A 20993-nucleotide genomic window follows, 5' to 3' on the forward strand; every position below is an offset into this window, starting at 1 on the left:
TGTTCTATTCCTATGATTGAATTTTCTTCTAAATGACTATAAACTCTGTCAGCATCACTGGTGTATAGTTTATATGTCGTTGGAAGGCAAATTATTGATCTATAATTTTTAGGATAACTTGCAGGTTCACTCTTAATTAAGTAGGAGCATTGTTTTCCCTGTTGTTAACCAGGTTGGTGTCTGTTCAGGTTGTGCATATAAAGGGTCTATATTAGAACACTGAACTTTCAAAATTTCAAGTGTTCTAATATCGAACCCTATTAATCGAAAATTTAAAACATTGAACATACAGAACAGCAAATTTTTTCCTAGGAAAAAAAATCGCTGTTCCAAAACACATACACACAACACAAGCACACCAAACAGCAATCGACACACATATACCTAAACTCTTACACCTAACCCTACACTAAACTATATACACCACTAACTATCCACTTACCTTAACCCAAACCCTAACCCAAAGGTCTGTCACTATCGCACAGTCACCTCTCCAGTGCCCTAACCCTAACTCACCTACCCCGCTCTAACCCTCACGTCCACACAATCGCACACTTACCTGAACCCGACTCGTAACTTTCCACCACAGTGCTGAAAATACAGAAGCAACAGAAATGGACAACCAAATTCTTTCCCTAGGAAAAAATTTGGTTTTCTGTTTCTTCGATATTTTCAGCATTCGCTGAAAACGGGTCGATATTAGAACACTCGAAATTTTGAAAGTTCGGTGTTCTACTATAGACCCCATATAAATAGTTCTTATTCATGGCTAAATCTTCATGCAGAGATGTTAATACTTTTAGCCAGAAGTTAGGTACTGCATCTGGGCCTGGGGTTTACCAATTGGAAGCTTTTCTTAACTTTGTTTCAGTCTCTGTACCTGTTACTTCATCCCATTTCATATCTTGTATCTTTGAACTTCTTATTCTTTCTTTTACTTCTTCTAGCCATTTAGCATCTTTATGTTCCACAGGATCTTCATAGATATTTCTCCAAAGTGTATCTATTTCTTTTTTTTTGGGTGGTCTTTCAATTTATTTTGCTTTTTTTCCCAATTCTCTGTAGAAGTTTTTGGGGGTCATCAATAAATTGCTTATTTTGTACTTTTTCTTTATATTTTTATTTATAAGTTTTTCTGCCTGTGCCGAGATTTTTAGTTTATTATTTGCAATAGTGCAAGATAGATCCTGATCCATTATAATACTGAAGCATAAAAGTTGGCAAGACCACCACAGCCAATAAAAACTGCATTTATTAAAACAAGATAAGCGCTTTTGCATTGTGCAACGGTCTAGTACCTTTACATCACAGTTACCTGCTCACGTACAAACTTTTATTAGGTTATGTAAAGATGAAATTTGTGAGTATGGCTATGGTAAACATCAGAAATCTTTTCATAACCTGACTGCAGCGGAAAGGGAAGCTTTGAATGGTTTGAAAAATAATGTCAGTATAAGACCTGCTGATAAAGGAGGGTCTATTGTGATACTTAATTCTTATGGTTATCATAATCGAATGCTAATAATGTTAAATGAAGAAGCCATCTATGATGTGATTAACAGGGAAATAGTGTGAGCTATTATAAGTTATGTACATAACACACTTTATGAGATGTTAATGAATGGTATAATAGATGAGACTTTGTTTGATTTTCTGTACATTGATCATCCCAAGAAACCTTTGATAAAAGGTCTACCTAAGGTACACAAGAGTTTAAATGACCCTCCATTACACCCAATAGTTTCAGGCAAAGGATGGGTTACACAGACTTGTTCAATCTTTATAGAAAGTGAATTGAAAATTGTCCTGACTTCCCTTCCCAACATGTTAAAATATGCAGAACAATGTTTAAGTGTTTACTGAGTCATATGGTGATATGAATGGGCTTTTGTTACACTTGATGTGAATAATTCATTTACATGTATACCCAATGAACATGGACTGGACACCATTAGGAGCATATTGACACATCAAACCGATTATAATAATACACTTGTTAATATTTGTTGCTTATTAGATCTTGTATTGAGTAATAATGTTTTTATGTATGGGAGCGCTATTTACCTCAAAAATGGGGGGTTGCCATGGGCACCCCCTGTGCGAACTCATACACTAACTTGGTAATGAATGCATGAGAAGAGACATATGTATTTGCTAATAACTCGTACATTCATAACATCAAGTTCTGTCTTCATTTTGTTGACATTTCTTTCATATGGGGAGGCACACTGCAGGAACTGGTTACCTTTATAGAATACATTAATCAGACTACTGATTTTTTAAAATTTACGATGTCCACTTCAGGTCTGGAGATAGATGTTTTGGATGTGCATTTAGCTTTTGATTCTAAAGGTAAAGTTAATGCATTATTTTATCGTAAAGAATGTTGGAAGAATGGTTTATTAGTTTATGACAGTATGCATCCTAGATTTATCTATCGTAATGTTGTAAAGAGTCAGTTCATGAGGATGTCAAGGTTTTGTACTGATGACAATGTTTTTGAGACCAATATAAATAACATGATGGCCCTTTTCCTGGAAAGGGGCTATAATAAAGATGTGTTAGATAGGAACACGGTATTAGTCCATAATGAGAGAAGAACTACTGCAGCACCATACTTCTCTCGGAAGAAGCATGGGACCAGGGGCAACAACTCTCATTTATATATGAGACAGAAACTTAGATTTGCTATTAAATATACAAGTGGCATTAGTGCAGTTAGTGAAATTATACAAAGGAATTGGAGAATTTTAACAACTGATGCGAAAACAGCAGGAATAATTGGGCAAAAACCATGTTTTTATATAAGAATTGCCTAAATTTGAAGAGGTAACTATGTAGTAATCAACCTTATATGGAAGGCAGGTCTAAATCCAGTTATCAGATAGGAAGGGTACTTATATGTGTCGCAAGTGTAGAACTTGTTCTGTTGTATGTAAGGAACAGGTGTATAGGCACCCACATTTAAATTTTATTTTTCAACCTAGGTTTTATGCTGATTGTTGCACTCAAAATATTATTTATTCAGCGACCTGTACATTTTGTTGTTGTTTTTATGTTGGTAAAACCAACAATAAACTGAAAGATAGAATCTTTTCACATTTATATGATATTAGAATAGGAAATAAAAACAATGCTTTGGCAAAAGATACTAAAGAAAAGGTGAACCATAGTTTTAAATTCAGGGTGTTGCAATCTGTATATATGAACAGTAGAGGGGGGGTGCTTTAGTTAATGTCACTGAGACTGCTGAACTTAAATAGATATCAAGAATGCAGGCTGATACATATCCTGGCCATAACGGTTGTGTTCCTTTTAAACCCACCCTAAAAGGGTGCAAATTGAAATAAAATTGAAATAAAATTGTAATTGGTAAACTTTAAATGAAGCACTCAATGTTGACTATGTTATTGCTTTGCTATTTATTAAAATCTTGATTATGTATGTCATATGATCTGATGAAGTGGCTGCACAATGCAAAAGCGCTTATCTTGTTTTAATAAATACAGTTTTTATTGGCTGTGGTGGTCTTGCCAATTTTTATGCTTTGGATTTTTGTACTTTTGGCTTTGGTCTTTATCAGTTGTAGGAACTATTATTGGATAATCTCCATTATAATACTGAGCATTGCTTTTATCACGTCTATCTTTCTGATTATTTTTGTTGATCTGCTCCCTGTTCTGTGCTCTTCTAACAGTGGCAATTCTTGTCTTAATTGCTTTATATATTTCTCTATTTGATACTTCCATAATGCTATTCGATTTCTCCCCTTCCTTTCCCTTACTACCCTGTGTTCTTGTGGTAGAATTTTATCTGTTATTAATTTAGCTGCACAGTAATATATCCTGTTTACCTCTGTTATATTGCGTGGATCTCTATGGGCAGACCTTATTACTGTGTTCATTTGTTTTATCAAACTACTGACTTTTTGGGTGTTATTAACCTTCTGCAGTCTATTTCTTTCATTGAGCTTAATATGTCTATCTATCTTTATTAAATCATGTAAATCTTCTCTTAACTCATTTTCTTCTAAACCGGGGGCACATTTTTTTTTGTTCTCCATTTCCTCCAGGCATTCTATAGAGAGTTCTATAGCATCTTCCTGTGGCACATTGTCTTCAATTGTATCCTGTGTCATATGTTGCTCTGTCATATAGGAACTCATTCCTGTTCCTTCCCTTGCTGTCCAACTTCAAGTGAACATTTATACTGATTTCCTGTGGAAGGCTCCAAAATGTCTTCATATGGCAACTGACCAGTTGCTTCTGTTTCATTGATTTTCCTTAATTTGGATGTCCATTGCTCTATCCTGCTGTGATACTTTCTGAGTTAATTTTTCTCCACTGAATCCTTCACTTCACAGATACCCCATAACCTCAGTTTCCATTTCTTTAACTTCTCCATTACTAATCTCCTTTTCTACTATTCCTCTTTGTCTTCTTATTTTTTGCATTGTAAAGTTTTCCATGTCTGAATTCCTTTGCCTGTATTTCTCTTCAAATATCTTTGGTGCTGCTGTTTTTGTGTTGATTAGTTTTGCTTTCTGCTTTGCATAAATATTATACCATATTAAAATGTGAATTCAGTAATAGGAACTCAGAGTGAGAATTTATTATTTTATTTCCCATGTCCATTTTTCTTCTTCAGATGTCTCCTGGTTTCCTATTTCTCCTTACTTTGGGGACTCACTCCATTATGCTGTGATGTAACGTGTGTTAGATCTTCTACACCAAATCCTTAACTTTGCAAGCACTGCATAACTTCAACTTCTGTTTTTTTTTAACTTTTTCTTTACTAATTTTCGTTTCTACATTCCCTCTTTGTGAAATTATTTTTTAATATTCTGTATGGCTGCTGTTATTCTCCTTAAGGATTTTCATCCAAAATTCCAGTCTCTTATTATTTCTTGAATTTCCCCCTGCTTTATCAGTATCCGTTTCCACACTGAATTATAACTTTCTGCTTATGTAATACATGTGAGACTTAATTGTGTTGCTCTAAAATATCCCTTCAAATCAGGTAGTCATAAACCATCTTGTTCCATTTGATGCATCAGCTTATCCCAATTAACCCTTGCCCTCTACCACTCCCACATAAATTCCTTCAAGTATTAATTATTTTCCACAAACTCTCCTCTGGTTGATAAAAATAAGCCTGACCTGTATGTAAAAGTAAAGGGACTAAAAACATTTTCACTGCTTGTATTTATAAGTAAGAACTTCCATTTTCTCAGTTTTTGTTATTATCTTTAAGGTTCATAGGTGTTTACTATGTTAACGGCTACAAGGGTCTTTTTAAACCTAGCCATACATCCCAAATATCTGACAAGTTCTGGTAGTGTAAGTAGGGGCTTGGGAGGTGAAACATTTACAAACAGGGGCCTGGGAGATGAAACATTTGCAGACTGCCTGTGTCTATTTAAGACATAGGTGCCAATATGGGGATAAATGTCCTGTTCCCCATCCAGTTGTCCAAGTTACACTTGAATTGGGTTAGGGAAGAGCTCTGCTTCACATGGATGTGGAGCCTGTTCCAGAGACAGGGTAGTCTCTAGGATAGATACCTGTCTCTCCAGCAGGTCCTATTTATATAACAGGCAAGGTTAGGTTTATGTCTTTTGAACAGATAATTTTGGTGATGTTTGTTTAGTCTCTTCCCACATATCCTTTACTGAAGACTTTTTAATCTGTGCTCCTAAATACTTCATCTTATCATGTCCCCATAAATATGGATATTCCTAAACCAATTACTCTGTGGGTACATAATTTGCAGCTATAGCTTTTGTTTTATCTTCATTAATTTTATATCTTGAAAAGACTTGAAACGGTTGAAACTGTCTCAAAATGTTTCTCAACACTGAGATGTTCTTTTCTGGATTTATCAGGTACAAAATAATATCATCTACAAATAAAGTAACTTTTCTTGATTACCATACCGATTATATCCTTCAATTTCTAAATCCCTTATTTTCTTTGCCAGTGGCTCTGGATGTAAGGCAAATAAAGGGGAAGAAGACAACCATTTCTGGTTCTTCTGTTTAACACAACTTATCAGAGAGGAACCCTCCCACTTTAATTCTTGCCTCTGATCCTTTATGTCCTCCTAATTAATGTTGTTATTTTTTCAGAAAAAGCAAATGCTTCCATTGCTCTACTCATAAAATGCCAGCTTACTCTGTTGAATGTTTTTCTGCATCCAGACTCACCAACAACAGCAGTATTTTCTTACATTCGTCTTCCCTCTGGATCGCCATTATTCTTTTTATTTTGTCAATTGTTTGCCTCCTCTCGACAAAATCGCCTTGATCTATATCTGTCAATTTTGGCAACACCTTTTCATTCTTTTAGCTAGTATTGACACTTTTTAGTCATGGGTGAAATTTGAAGTGGGTCTATATGAAGCTAGGTCTAATGGAGCTTTACCATCTTTAGGTATTGCAAACACCAGACCTTTCTTCCAAGATGTTGGTGCTTCCCCTCCTTTTAAAATACTCTTAAGCTTCCAGATCTTTGCCACTTTATTCCCTCCTAACTTCCAAACTTTCACAGAAATACTGTCTCTTCCTGGAGATTTTCCTGCAGATTTATTATACATCACCATTGTTAGTTGTTGAACGTCTTCTACCTCTAACTTTAGCATACTCAAGTCTTCCATAAATATTTCCATTTGTGCTGTTTCTTACTTTCCACATTTCTCTGCTATATATAATTTTTCATAACATTTCTGAAATATTCCTTAATACCTCTACAAGATCTCTGGTTATTTTTATTGCTAAAGGCACCCTAAGTTTGGCGGCAACCCTTTCTACTCTCTGTTGCCTAAGACTTTATGCTAAAATTTTTTTGTGCACCGGAGTTATTAATAGCAGTCTTTCTTATGGATATTATCCAGATTCTCCCTTATTTTTCTCTTCAGCACGCTGCAGTTTTGCATCTTCTTGTTCTGTGAGATTCCCCCTATTCTGCAATACTGTAAGAACTGAAAGGACTATAGAATACTGGAATAAACTGCAGATAACTGGAAGAAACTGGAATGAGCCTGGAATGAATGCCTTTACCTGTTAATTACCGAGAACTATGCTGAACAGGTGCATATCTCTCCTTTATGTGCTAAATCTTATACCTTTCATTATAAAAATCTGCATACACTGTAGTTTGGTTAAGAATGTTTTATTATATAAGTGGAGGTAGATGTCGACAATACACAAATCAAACCAGAAGCACAAAAGCAATCAAGCGGATAGCTGGTGATATGGATGAATGAATAAAAAGAATTCTTTTTATTCATTCATGCATATCACCAGCTGTCCGCTTGATTGCTTTTGTGCTTCTGGATTTATTATCAGTTGTGGTTCTTGGTATAGTTTTCAATACACAAATCAAATTTTACTGTCTCTAATAACAGTACTGATAAACTGAAATAGACTCAGTTACATAGCTTCTGTACTCATTATACTCAGCATTGTTCTTTTCCTTCTGAATAATATAATTAATATTCTGGAATGTTGGATATTTGACCCGACTTCTGCACTCACTCTTAAGTGTGTGTGCCAAACTTCAGTGGACTGCACTCCAGTGACTTTTTGCGTATGTCTGAACTAACTTCTGTGTCTGAAGTATCTTTCCTAAGTAATACCAAAACCCTGTACATTTCCTACAAGTTGTACACATCTCTTTAACCCTAGTTCCCAAGCCTGTTTGTACTTAATGTACTGTACATGCTGTTATAATTTTATTCTCATCTGTATTCTTGACTGAAGGTTACTGAAACATTCCTTTCTATTGAAACTGAATGCAAAATGAAGAAAAACATCTACTTTGACATGGCTGCATTTCTAGGCCCATGCAAAGAGAATACTGTTTTTATGTCTAGCAAACTAAATTTAAGTGAAACCAAATCTTACATATACTTTAACCTTGATCAGCCCCTCTTTCTTTGACTTCTTAATCATATCTTTTTCTTTTATTACTACCCTAATTTTAAACTCCATTTTCATTTTATTCCACTCAGTAGCTATAACCTCTGAAGAAATTTATATCTTCCATAACAATTTTAGAATAATTTCCACTACCTATTCCTTAAATTTATCATTTTTAAGAGATAGGTAGGAAAAAACAGTGTCTCGTTTTTACTTCAGTGCCTTCCATTTTTGTCTTATTTTTTATTGGTTTGTAATCTAAAATGTTTACTGGATGTGTATCGGAGCTTTCAATTAAATGCATATATTCCTGTGGAATGTCATTTCTATCCGGTCTGGGACAGTTATTGTACCTTGGGAAATAATAAATTATCACTCTGAGTTCCTATTACTGAATTCACATCTTCCAATCTTCCATACCAAAAATATTTTCATAAATTTCTACAGAAATCCACCCTCTTTTGTTATATTTTCCTTTCTAGGTCCCACAGATATGTCCTCACTGTTGCAAATCAAGTTCCAGTCCCCACCTATAAAGAATATTCCCTGCAGAAAGCTGGTTATTTTTCGCAAAATTTTGTTTAGCTCCATAGTAGCAGTTTTTGGTAGAATGTAAAATACATGCCAGTGTAATCCTTCTCCTTTGCCAGTAACCCTATATTACCACAAATCTACCATTTTTCTCTTTTTCTGTCTTCTATCACTATATTTCCTATAGCATTTAGTATAATTGCTCCTCTTTTCCTTTGTCCCTGATATTCTACTGAATTTCCATCCTGAAATCCTTTATCAAATTTACATGCTCATTTCTTTCCAGTGTATCTCCTGCAATATTGTTATTTTCACTCTGCACTTCTTGATATAATTTGATGTTCTTAGTTTTTGTCTGTACCTCTAGGGCCATTTACATTCCAAAATAATATGGATAGCAAAGCCATTATGATAAGAAGTTAGTGTTTCTACCAGTTATACATGACAGCCTTTTGAATGTACATTTCCAACTTTTGTGTTACATGCACACACTAATGTTTGGCAGGTTGATCTTTTATACAGTTGTTTCTTGTTCATAGGTTCATACTAGGCTATCTGCCCTAGGGCATTTATAAGCCTAGCCAGAGTGTGTTTGGCTTTCGCCACCCATTTTAAATGAATTTTGCTATGCCCTTTTTCGAGGTTAGTATACTGTGCCTCTGTCTAACAGTGACGCAGAAGTGATACCCGGGGTAAACCTACGATCTCCCATCCACTCATCAAGATTCCTCTTGAAGAGAGTCAATGAGGGACTCTACCTAACCTGGACTGGGATTTTATTCCAGAGTGAAGGGAGCCTCTGGGTTATGAATCTGTCCCTCCAGTCATCCCTATATGAACTTATGTCACATTTTTCAAGACTTTTTTTAATGAAATCCCCAAGTAAAAAAATACACTTTCAGAACACCTCCATAGACTACTAACTTAGAACAAACACACAAAACTGTGTACATCTTCAAAAAATGAAGTTTACCCTACCAGATATGAACAATTGCCCCAAATAGACAGGTACACCCACAGGCTTTACCTAACATGAAATTAATGTTACCAATGCTAAAGCACATTTTACAGCCTGTGCTCCAACACACACTGATTGCTGTCTGTTTTTTTCTTATCTCTTGTACCAAAGCTGAAATTTGAACTGCTTTTTGCTGAGTTGCTGCAGGATTCTTCCCAGTCATTGTGTTTTCTTTTCACTTTTTCTAGTTGATTTTCTTTAAGGTTCTCTGAATTTCTTCTTTGCTGGCGAATCAGGCAGTGTACTTACTAGCCTGTAACTTAGTTTTATTCAAGCTGGCAGAAATTGTAGCTCTTATTTATCAGTTTCGGTTTCACACAGGGAGAGTTAAAGTTAAGTTGTTGATCAGTGTACAACCATCTCAGAAGATGTTTTTATCCAGAATTCCTGAGCAAAGAATTTTTGAGGTATTTACAGAATGTGATAAAGCCAAGAAGACTATCTTTGGATGAAATGAGAGTAATGCCCACTCAGGTTTTGGGCATTACAAAAGAGTCAAGACACGTCTTTTTGTGGAAGTATATGTAGGACAGAACTTCTGTGTCCTTTTTTGTCAGCTTCTCTACTCCTCAGAAAACTTGTGAGGAAATTTGTTATATTACTTTGTTAAGTTTCTGTTTCCTGCTGTAGTGTGTTTTGATTATTGTCACACTAATGCCTTGGAGCGTGGAAGCCATATGTGGCTCAGTATTGTTAGTCATATTTGTCCAAACAAGAAGTTTTGTTATAGTTGAGGTTTGTTATGTTGTGGGTTAACCTGATTCAGGACATGTGTTTGAGTGACAGGGAGAAAGAGCAGCCTTTGTGACATGTGTATGGGTAATGTGCACATGCAGAGTTGTTTAAGGCCTTTTCCATAGTCTGTATGTTTAAAAAAATATTTATTGACATTTGTATTTTCTTTAATAGCTGGTACAGCTCTACGATCTGTGTCTACAAAGACAGAGAAAATAGTTTAATGATTATTCTTGCGTCAGAAAGAAAGAATGGAATGGAATGTGTGGTAAATTACAGGAAGTATCAGGAGAGTCTTTTCTGGTTTATAGTTTGCTGTTATACTAGCTGAGACGTCATCCCTAATATCACTGATCCCAGGACATACCAAGTATTTTGTAGGAAGGGTTTATCATATGTAGAATATGGCATCCATGCCATCCAGTAAGCACCAGAAAGGTATGTCCAGTAGGCAACGGGGAGGATAAGGTGCAGCAGGGTTTGGCAGTATGTTGTTAATGTTACCTTGTATAACTGAATGCATTTTTAATCATTTTTTTTCTCCAGATTAATTGATGCCATATTTCATCATGTTTCTTTCTGGAAGACTAGAGTGTTTCATAATGTCATGGTGAACTGCCATATAAAAATTGAAAGCTGGCACTCTGTTTATCATTATAACATTAAAAGTGTGTTTTTTAAACGGGTGTGCAGAAATAGTGTTGAATAGTAACTGAAACTTTGCAATACTTAATACCTTTATGTTTACATGGCTACAGCATTAAAAAATAGAATGGTAGACTTGGTGTCAGGAAAGGTAGGGAAAAAAGGGCATGTGTCTGGTGCTGCATCTAGAAAGACTGGGACCAAATTGCAGTTTAAAATGGCATGAGAATGTAGGCAGACATTTTCATTGTTACATGAACTAATAATTATGGTTTCTGTGTAGGAATTATGTTACAGAAGAGAGTCGATTAGCCGAACATCGATTATCTGAAATGTCAATTATCCGAACTAGACTAGATAAAATAATGAAGTCTCAATATGTAAATATGACACGTATTCATTTGAGCAAGTTTTTTGAGCTTGTAGCCAGCTTGTGTATAAAAAACATTCTGTATTGTCTGCTGGAATCACTGAATGGTTGAAAAGTGCCATATAAAAACAAGATTTTAAAAGTTTTTCATCTGGTTCATTTATGTTTGATTATCTGACCTTCCCTAGCTCCCAATTAGTTTGGATAATCAACTCTCTACTATACTTCTTTGACATTTTAGGTTTCCTTTGTGACTGAGATCAGTTAGCATATCTCAACTGATGAAAATTCCTGTCGTATGTTCAAGGAATATAACTGCATTTCTCAGTGTAATCATAGAGAAAGAGAACTCTGAAACTGCCATATCTTGGAGCATTCCCTCTTTTCCAAGATACAGCAATGTCAGAGTTAGTATATATATAAGCAGAAGGAGTGTGGGGTGCAAGGGGGGATTTCTTCCCTACAAAAAATCCTTTAAATGTGTAATAGCAGTTTCCAGAGTTTCCAGGTACTTAACGTTAAAACTCACTTCATTTTTTGTAATTTTGGGACATTTTTGAGTCTTAAGCTTCTGATATGGAGACAACTGATGAAGATATGATTGGGCAGAATTTAAATCCTTGACCTTCATACAGACGGGTCTATATTAGATGCTCAACCGCTTAAATGTTCGAATCTCTAAAGGTCGACCTTTAGAGATTGAACAGTTAAGCGATCGAAATTTTACAAAAATTAAAAAAAAAAATACACAATAGAAAAAAAAACTAAAGGGTTTAAGCAGGGAGGCAAGCCCACCTGCACACCCACACCCCCTACTTTAATATACCAAATCCAAGATCCTGCTACAGTGTAGAGAATGAGAAATTTCCCATTTCCGCACTGTAGTTCACTGAAGTGTGATGTTGGAGTTGGTATATTTAAGTAGCAGGACTTGTAGGGGGTGCAGGGGGGCTTGTCCCCCTGCCTAAACCCTTTCTACATGTTTTTTTTTTTATATACTGTTTTACTATTTCGAATGTTTAAGTGTTCGATCTGTAAAGGTTGACCTTTACAGATTCGAACATTTAAGCGTTCGTTCTAGTAATATAGACCCATAAAGACATACTTGTTAGTCAGTGGTTTTGTGAAACAAAGTGTATTTTTGCATTTTGAGCCCCATTAAAAATGACATGCAGCAGATGCAGAGTCTGTATTTTATGAATTGTCTTGGCATTTATTTCTGCAAGAATCCACTTATTTATTGCACTTTTTTCCTAACTACCTGTAACTTAAAATGCCTTCCACCATTATGTGACTTGCCATACTACTCAAGGCCTTCTATCATTTTGCTTGCTACTGTACTGCTTTTTTTAGTCTGACCATTACTTGCTTAACTGTCCCTCTCATAACCCATAAGATATTAAAAACTGCTTCTTTGTCAGTCTTCCCATCTAAGCACTCCTCTCACTACCCCTGGTTTGTGGTCTCATATTTATTGTCCTCTGTACCAAATCACTTTGCTTGTTTGTAAATTTTGCTAAGTGAGATTTTCCAGATTCTCCCTCCAGTATAACTAGATGACATGTGACATCTGCTTAGTCCTTAATGTTTTCTACATGAATAAACTAAGTAAGCTAGCTTTCCACCTTTAAGATCCTGCTAAACTCCACATATTCTACTCACATGTATTATGTACTTTTCTGTTGCATCCTATCATATTTGGGTCTATATTAGATCAGCGAACGCTTAAAAAAGCGAACGCTGATTGATCGACCTTATGTAAGCGAAAGCTTACAATCTCAAACTGTCAGATCAGTGATTTTTTTCCTAGGGAAAAAAATTGCTGATCCAAAACACATACACACAGCACAAGCACACCAAACAAACAGAAATCCACACACATACACCTAAAATCTGACACCTAATCCTACACTAAACTATGCACACACCACTAACTATCCACTTACCTTAACCCAAACCCAAACGCTAAGGTCCGTCACTATCGCACACTCACCTCACCCGCTCCCTAACCCTAACTCACCTAAACCCGCCCTAACCCTCACGTTATTGCACACATACGTAACGCGAGCCCTAACCCTAACTCATCTAACCCACCCTAACACTCACATCCACACAATCGCACACTTACCTGAATCCGACCTGTAACTTTCCACCATGGCACTGAAAATACCAAAGCAACAGAAATGGACAACGAAATTCTTTCCCTAGGAAAGAATTCAAGTTTCTGTTGCTTCGATATTTTTAACTTTCGCTAAAATAAGGTCAATCAATCAGCGTTCGCTTGTTTAAGCGTTCGCTGATCTAGTATAGACCCTCTCATCTCATTCCCCCTACATTGCAGTTTTCCTGCAGACCCTCTGTTTTCATCAGGAAGTGTAAACCACGTATGCTTCGCTAATTTCTTCACCTACTCTGATCAAGTTATGCTTTTTATATGTTTACACGTGTGTATTCTTGTGATTTTAATAACTGACACATTGCACATGTACATTATGTACTGTGCCAGCTGCAAATATCTGTGTGTGGTACCTAACATATTTTTGCTCTCACCTGCTAGTCAAGACTCCAGAATAATGTGGCCTTCCTGGCAGAAATATTAACTAGGTACTAAATCACTGTGGACCTACTGCTAGCTCAAAGCAAGTTATAAAGTACTGACCTTTTGCTGTAGTTTCTGGATTCCCCATTTACAGCACAACCCTCTCTACTGATATCTTTGTCACTCGTATAATAAGTGGAACTACACAGTTACTCTGGCTACTTTTCCCATGAATGTGGCTTTGAGAAAGCAAATTCATAGCTGAGATGTTAGCCAATGGCTTGCTTCCAAACAGAACCTAATCTAAGAAGGAAAAATGTTGAGTAGTTCTGGGTAATGTAGCAGGAGAAGCTGAACAAGGCATATCTAGTGTTATGTGGCTTAGGGTGATCTGTAAGTTTACCTTCTGTTTTAATTGACTTGTGGAAACAGGTTGGAAGGGGCTCATCATAGCAAATACCCAATGAAGGCACCTGGATGGTTCTTATGTTATGTAATATCTGGTAATAGGTATACATATCCTTTAATTTCTTGCCTTGTGACTACCCAAAGCCCAGGGAAAATTAACGATACAGCTTATAGAGTGAAGTTTCACTACAATAGTGGCATATTTACATTAGTATTAATGTCCATTTTATGAAATTCAGTTCTGCAACTTAGCATTTTACTTTGCTTTGAGATTTTTAATCCAAGTGGTTATGGCAATTAAACAAAGATAAACTAATAGCAAATTAAACATTTGCAACCAAGAATTGTAAAATATAGCCTAATGAAAATAGGGCATCTTACTTGCTATTGCTGAAAACTACAACATTCTATTGTTATGCTATGACAATACAGAACAGTATGATAACCTTTTGTGCCCCCAACACCCACTTACTTTTATAAACTAATCTTGAACTTGTACAGCCATGTGGAAGAGACAATGCAGCACAAAGGCAATAGTACATTTCGTGTTATACTTTGATGATCTGTACATGATGATAAGTTTCCAGTTACACTGAAGCTTCATTATATAGTTTCAACAACTGAAGTAAAATTCACTTAATGCTTGTCATAACTGCATACTGCTGGTGTCACTTCACAGAAGTACAATCAGTAAACAGTTAAAGAAAAGTGCATAGGAAGTCAGAATGTTCATAAAGTATTCCAAGAGTAACTTTACTGCAGGTAGTTATTATCATTCAGCCTTAAAATGGATGTATATTCCACAGCTGCGCTCTGATGATGTATATTCCACAACAGCACTTTATGGCATACGAGAATGAAGGTACAATAAACCATCCATATTTACTGTTGTGCCCAACGGCTGTGTCTGAGTGATGATTTGATGGTGGAGAGAGGAAGTCTTTCTCCTGTTTTGATATAGAGCATGTATTTGACTGGCAGAGGGGCTTGTTTTTTATATTTTACATCACCAACCTAGGGCCTTTAATTTTAAGATAATTATTTAGGTAGTGTCACTAAAGAATCTTATTTGAAGTCACATATTTTGAATATTTATAAAACAAGAATGTTAATTCTAAGCAGTCACATAAGGAAAAGTTCTGGTAAGTGTTTGTTGTCGCATCATTGTACACAGCTTTTTTTCATTCTGTTGCAAGCATGATAAAATGTGTATTTTTTTTTCCTTTGAATGTTCTAATCAGTCCTCTAAACTTCCTAGGCCTACAATTCTTGTTAACCATTCTGCACATTAAAGATAATTAACTAGTGAAACACCCCAGTTGACGTTTTTCTGATGGTCAACAATTTGTATTTACTTGTTTTTGTTGAATTTTGGTGATGAAGGCAATGCCACAGGAAGTAAGGCAGTATCTGAAAACTATTTTGTTAAAGACATGCAGATGATCGCTATGCAGAGACTTATGATATGTCATTTTATTTCCTGTATATTTATTTTTTTCTTTTTTTTCTTTGTATAGTACCAGGGAAAGCCTTGCTTCCAACACTTCCAGCATTGTTGAAAGTAACAGACGACAGAACCCCAGTCTTAGCCCTGGCCATGTGGGAACAACCGCACCCTTCAACTTCAGAATGACTGCAAACCCACCAGCAGCAGATGCTGAAAAATTACAGAAACCTTCAAACTGTCTGCAAGCCTCGATTACAAGTGTTTGACAGTGCTAGGTTACAAACCTCATGTTGTACCCATAATACATCTAATACACTGGGGATCGAAGTTTACATCTTTGGACATTGATATCTCTAGGCCATTGTTTTGTTGCATTTACCAAAAGTGTGCTGCTACTTGGTTTAAATGAAACAGTGTGTGCTAGACGTCAAAGCTTTGCTTTCCACAGTTCAGCTCATGTAGCACCTGAAGGTCGCTAAGGGATTAAAAAGTACAGTTAGCATCACAGATCTTAACAAGCACATAACATATACAAGAGTCTAGACACTGTTAAGGGTGATGTACAATATTTCAGTCATGTACCTGACAGTTCCAGCTTAATGTCACAGAAATGTGATGTGTCACTTGAGTTTCAGAGAGTGCCTGTGAATGGTGGAGTCCACTGCTTCTTTTTCATTAAGACGTAATGACTCAAACATCGGTGGAGTGGAAGATTATTTGCAATGCTTCTCCTGGGGCAAGTAATCCAAAATATGAATGAAATCAAGACTGTACTGCAAAGAGCAAAACATTTCCCCCAAAATACATTTCAGTGGATCGATGTTGTTGATGCTGCTGTTTTTAAAACTTTTGTGGCAAAATGTGCAGTGTGAACTGCATCTGCGTCCTGTAGTTGTCTCTGGTGGGAGATTTATTTGAGCGGGTGTAATTTGGAATGTCAGCCTACATTAGGCTTTCAGACCTGGATGCTGCATTGTGAGCTCCTTATAGGTGCAAAGACTTCTTTTCTAAGATTTATAAAGATCACAATGATGAGATGTGTGTCAGAATTATAAGTAGAATGATTACCAAGAGAAACTGTAGTCCCATTGCAAACGCTGTCACATATCTGATTTATTCCTTTCAGATGATCTACTCCAGCATGTGTCTGTCCGTCCTCCTCAGGTATTTGCCATGTCCTGCATATGCAACAGAGCATAGTCCACCCTCCATTTGATGACCAGTTTAGTTTTTTTTTTTTCCTGTAGGATGGTATGAAATAGATCATCTCTTTAATGCTGCATAATTGGGAGAGGCTGATTTTGCTTTCCATGTGTTTGCACAGTTGTCTTTTACTTCACCGACAGCATATAAGTACTTGGAGTGAAGGGGTATAGCCATTCTTATGCAACTCATGACAGAGTAATTTCCCCCAAAACAAGACTATTTTACCATCATTGATGGTGGGTTCTAGGACATGGCTAAGTCTCAGTGGCGGTTGAGAAAGTCTGCCGTCGGTAAGATATCCTCCCATGTTCCTCGTCAGTAAACATGGCCTGTGTATACTAGTTCTCAGTGTGCATTTGGTTTGAAATAGTGATTAGTTACATGAAACCTTAAAATGTTGTGCTACAACTTATGGATTACCATCATATTAATCTGCTAATTGGCTAGAAAATGAAGAAAAAAAATTGTGATGAGAATTAAGTAGGGGATGAGTGTTGTAGTAGTCAAGGCTTTCACTGGAAAGGGCTATTATTCTGGGTGCCTGGCTCATTTTAGTAGTTGCTCACCTTGGATTGTCAGTAGTGGACTCTAAAATTATTCATACTGACATTGGTGCATTTGCAAATACTTTTTGGAAAATATGGCCATTCTGTGGGTCCACTATGAATCATCAACAGACATGCTGCTGAATTCAAACTGACTAAATGTAACTCAGTGAACTGATATTTCATTGAAATATGAAGTATTATTCAATATGGAAACATGTTTGCAGGGTGCAGCACCCCCTACTGCCCCCATCTCTAAAGTCACACAAACTCAGAGACATGGATAAACCTTTCCCCCTACAAAAACAATTCCTTCCTGTGCAGCATTTAATATTTTCATGACCTGCCTGAGGAGCGACATTTGTTTGATGAACTGAAAATCCACATTTCATCCATCAAAGAATTGTTTTGAACCTCCATTCATTTTCTCTGAAACAGGATTCTTTAGAGATGATGTATAAAGTGGCATATAACTTCAGTTTAAGACAGCAAATTGCTGCTGGTGCTAGAAAGCATCAGAAGCAGCTCTCTGGTTACTGTGTGTCACCCCCTCCTATCTTGAAACAATGGATGAGTTCTAGGTAATCCAGATACTGTGAATGCTCCTGACATGTCCTACCCACCTTGGACAGATGGCATGTAGTCTGGGATGGGAGGGGAGAAAGTTTAATGGGGGAGGTGCAGGACTCTGCCAACAGGTTAATTTCAGCCATCTTCTCTAGTTAAGGAGAGACGTGATTTATGAGCCATTAAAGTACTTCGGTGTGGTCCTGCTTCTGATTGGTGAAGTATACAGATGTGGCTTATCAGTATCCTTTCCAGGCTGCTGTTGGCCTCTTAATAGGATTTGGTGTCTCTGCATGCTGGGGCACCCCAGGGGGGAATACAAAAGTAGGCACTGGTGCTGCCTGGCATGGTACTCATCACCTGATTATTTGCTTTCAGATGTTAATTTAAGTTTAATTATATTATTATGCAGAGAATCACAGGGCCTTTACTTGATAACATAGGTGCTGTCTACCAATTAAAACCTGACACTGCAGATTGCATAATTAAAGTGTCAGAAACACTCCATCATTTGGTGCTTGCTTATTCCTGACATTAGGCAGTCTTATGGCAGTATGCTGTGTATGGAAGGGGTGAAGCAGAGTGCCAGTCAAAGTCATCTGCAGACCTTCAATGCAAGCAAAAGATATTGTTCATCGTACTGGGTCTAGAACTGCTATTTGTAAACAAATTCATCAGGCACAATCAATAAGCAAAAAAATAAAAAAAATAAACCCATTTTGTCTAAAAGCAAATTCTTCAAAAGTATGCAAAACACAATGCACCTAAAGTATGCAAAACACAATGCACCTAATTATCGACAGTACTTTTTGCATGAGCCCGTGGCCTGCCCTGTCACCCATGCAAGATGAAAAAAGCACTAAATGCTTCATAACCCTAAACCTAAACATAATAACCCTAACTGCAGCCAAAATCAAAGCCTCAGCTCTAATCCTAATTAAAACTCTCCATGGTATTATCAGAAGATTGTGGTGGGTTTTCTGATCATAAGTAAGTTATTATATGTTCAACACGTGAATGCCTAGAAGTTCACATTGAGTGCAAAGCTCTGAAGGTGAATTTTGGCATCCATTTCAAGCGCACATAGTAAGGGTTATGATTGGTGACCTGATCGTAATTCATTGTAATGCGTGGAGCTTTACCTGCTCCATGTACCATCAGTTACAGAAAAAAGGCTTTGAAAGCTGGTAACACATTTTGCTGCCAAACAGACAGCAGGCAGAAGCAAAGTGTCTCTTGAAAGACTGGGCTTTAAAATTTAAGTGCTTTGTTCTACTATGCTTTTTGTTTATAAGTATGGTAGAGGGAAGTAGCTAACAGATTTTAAGCTTCTTTATCTTTTTCCAATGCCATTTGCTGGCTGTCACTGCCCGCCATAGCATGAGACCTAATCTTAACAGTGCATGGGGATGCTTAACAAGCTTTTTCTAAGCACACCCTAAGAGCTGCGTAAATTGGGTTTCATGCTAGTGACATGTGAAAGGTGCGCAACAAATTTATATTCTTCCCAAATTCAGAGCATAAGTCCGCACTCTACATAATCATAGTGGACAGATGCATACCTGCATTGTGCTCACATTTTTTAGTATGCCACCAGGGCTTCTGTCATTCATAGACATCATGGTGCACAGGAGTACTGCATACCCTAATGCATACCAGCATTGTGCTCATGTTGTTTAGTATGCCACCAGAGCTACCCTCATTCATAGACATCATGGCGCACAGGAGTACCATGTACCATAATGCATACCAGCATTGTGCTCAGGTTATTTAGTATGCCACCAGGTCTGCCGTCTTTCATATACATCAGGGTGCACAGGAGTACCAAATGCCATAATGCATACCAGCATTGTGTTCACATTGTTTAATATGCTACCAGGTCTACCATCATTCATAGACATCATGGTGCAAAGGAGTACCTCACACCCTAATGCATACCACCTTTGTGCTCACGTTGTTTAGTATGCCACCAGGTCTACCATCATTCATAGACATCATGGTGCATAGGAGTACCTCACACCCTAATGCATAACAGCTTTGTGCTCACGTTGTTTAGTATGCCACCAGGGCTACCATCATTCATAGACGTCATGGTGCAAAGGAGTACCTCACACCCTAATGCATAACAGCTTTGTGCTCACATTGTTTAGTATGCCACCAGGTCTGTCTACCGTCATTCATAGACATCATGGTGCACAGGAGTACCTCATACCCTAATGCATACCAGCATTGTGCTCACATTGTTTAATATGCCACCAGGGCTACCATCATTCATAGACATCATGGTGCACAGGAGTTCCCTGTACTCTAATGCATTCTAGCATTGTGCTCATATTGTTTAATATGCCACCAGGACTACCGTCATTTATATACATCATGTTACACAGGAGTACTGCTTACCCTAATGCATAGTAGGTGGTCCTGTGGTAGGGCTGGCAGGCAGCAGCATATAGCATGATACAGCACAACAGCATAAGGCACATAGGTAAGGCAAAGTCTGTCTTATCAAATGGCTGTGTGTAGTCCCATGATAAGTAACTGCCAGTACCATCACTCTGTTATCCTCATCATGCCTGATTGTGATTCATAAGGAAATCACAGTCATTAGATTCCAGTACCTCCCTCTGCTCTGGAATAATCTTCCATTACAGGTTAAGCAATGTGATTCCCTGTCATCCTTTAAACATAACACTACATCTCTGTTCTGGGCTCCCATCATTAACTGACTGATCATCAAGTAGTCATTAGACACCAGCGTCTCCCTCTGCTGTGGAATAAGCTTTCATTACAGATCAAGCAGTGCAGTTCTCTGTTGTTTTTCAGATATAGCTTGGATATCTGGACAAGTACCATTAAATTTACTCTGGGGTTTACAGACCTTGCCCTCCATAGAAGGGGTATTAGAGCCTGTTGTTGGCAAGGTGAACGTGACCTGTGTTCACATTGCCCTGTATATCATATGATCTTATGATCCTGTGGGTCATTACCAAGTTATGGTAATGAGGGTAACTAGTTCTGTGTGAGCTCCCATTGATGGGACCACACCAGAAGCATTCTCTCAGAA

At 37.2% G+C, this 20993-nt stretch overlaps 1 protein-coding gene across 1 annotated transcript in view; it reads left to right on the top strand.

Moving 5' to 3' along the window:
* STOX2 (storkhead box 2) overlaps positions 1 to 20993 on the top strand; it is a 643160-nt gene that overhangs the window by 621257 nt on the left and 910 nt on the right. The window contains exon 4 of the mRNA XM_044089850.1: positions 15682 to 20993. This exon is cut by the window's right edge and continues 910 nt beyond it. Coding sequence (XP_043945785.1) covers positions 15682 to 15877 — 196 coding nt within the window. The 3' untranslated portion in view covers positions 15878 to 20993. The remainder of the gene's footprint in view (positions 1 to 15681) is intronic.

Source organism: Protopterus annectens, chromosome 12.part0 (assembly GCF_019279795.1).
Source record: "Protopterus annectens isolate FY-2018-M chromosome 12.part0, PAN1.0, whole genome shotgun sequence".
Classification (NCBI taxonomy): Eukaryota; Metazoa; Chordata; order Ceratodontiformes; family Protopteridae; genus Protopterus; species Protopterus annectens.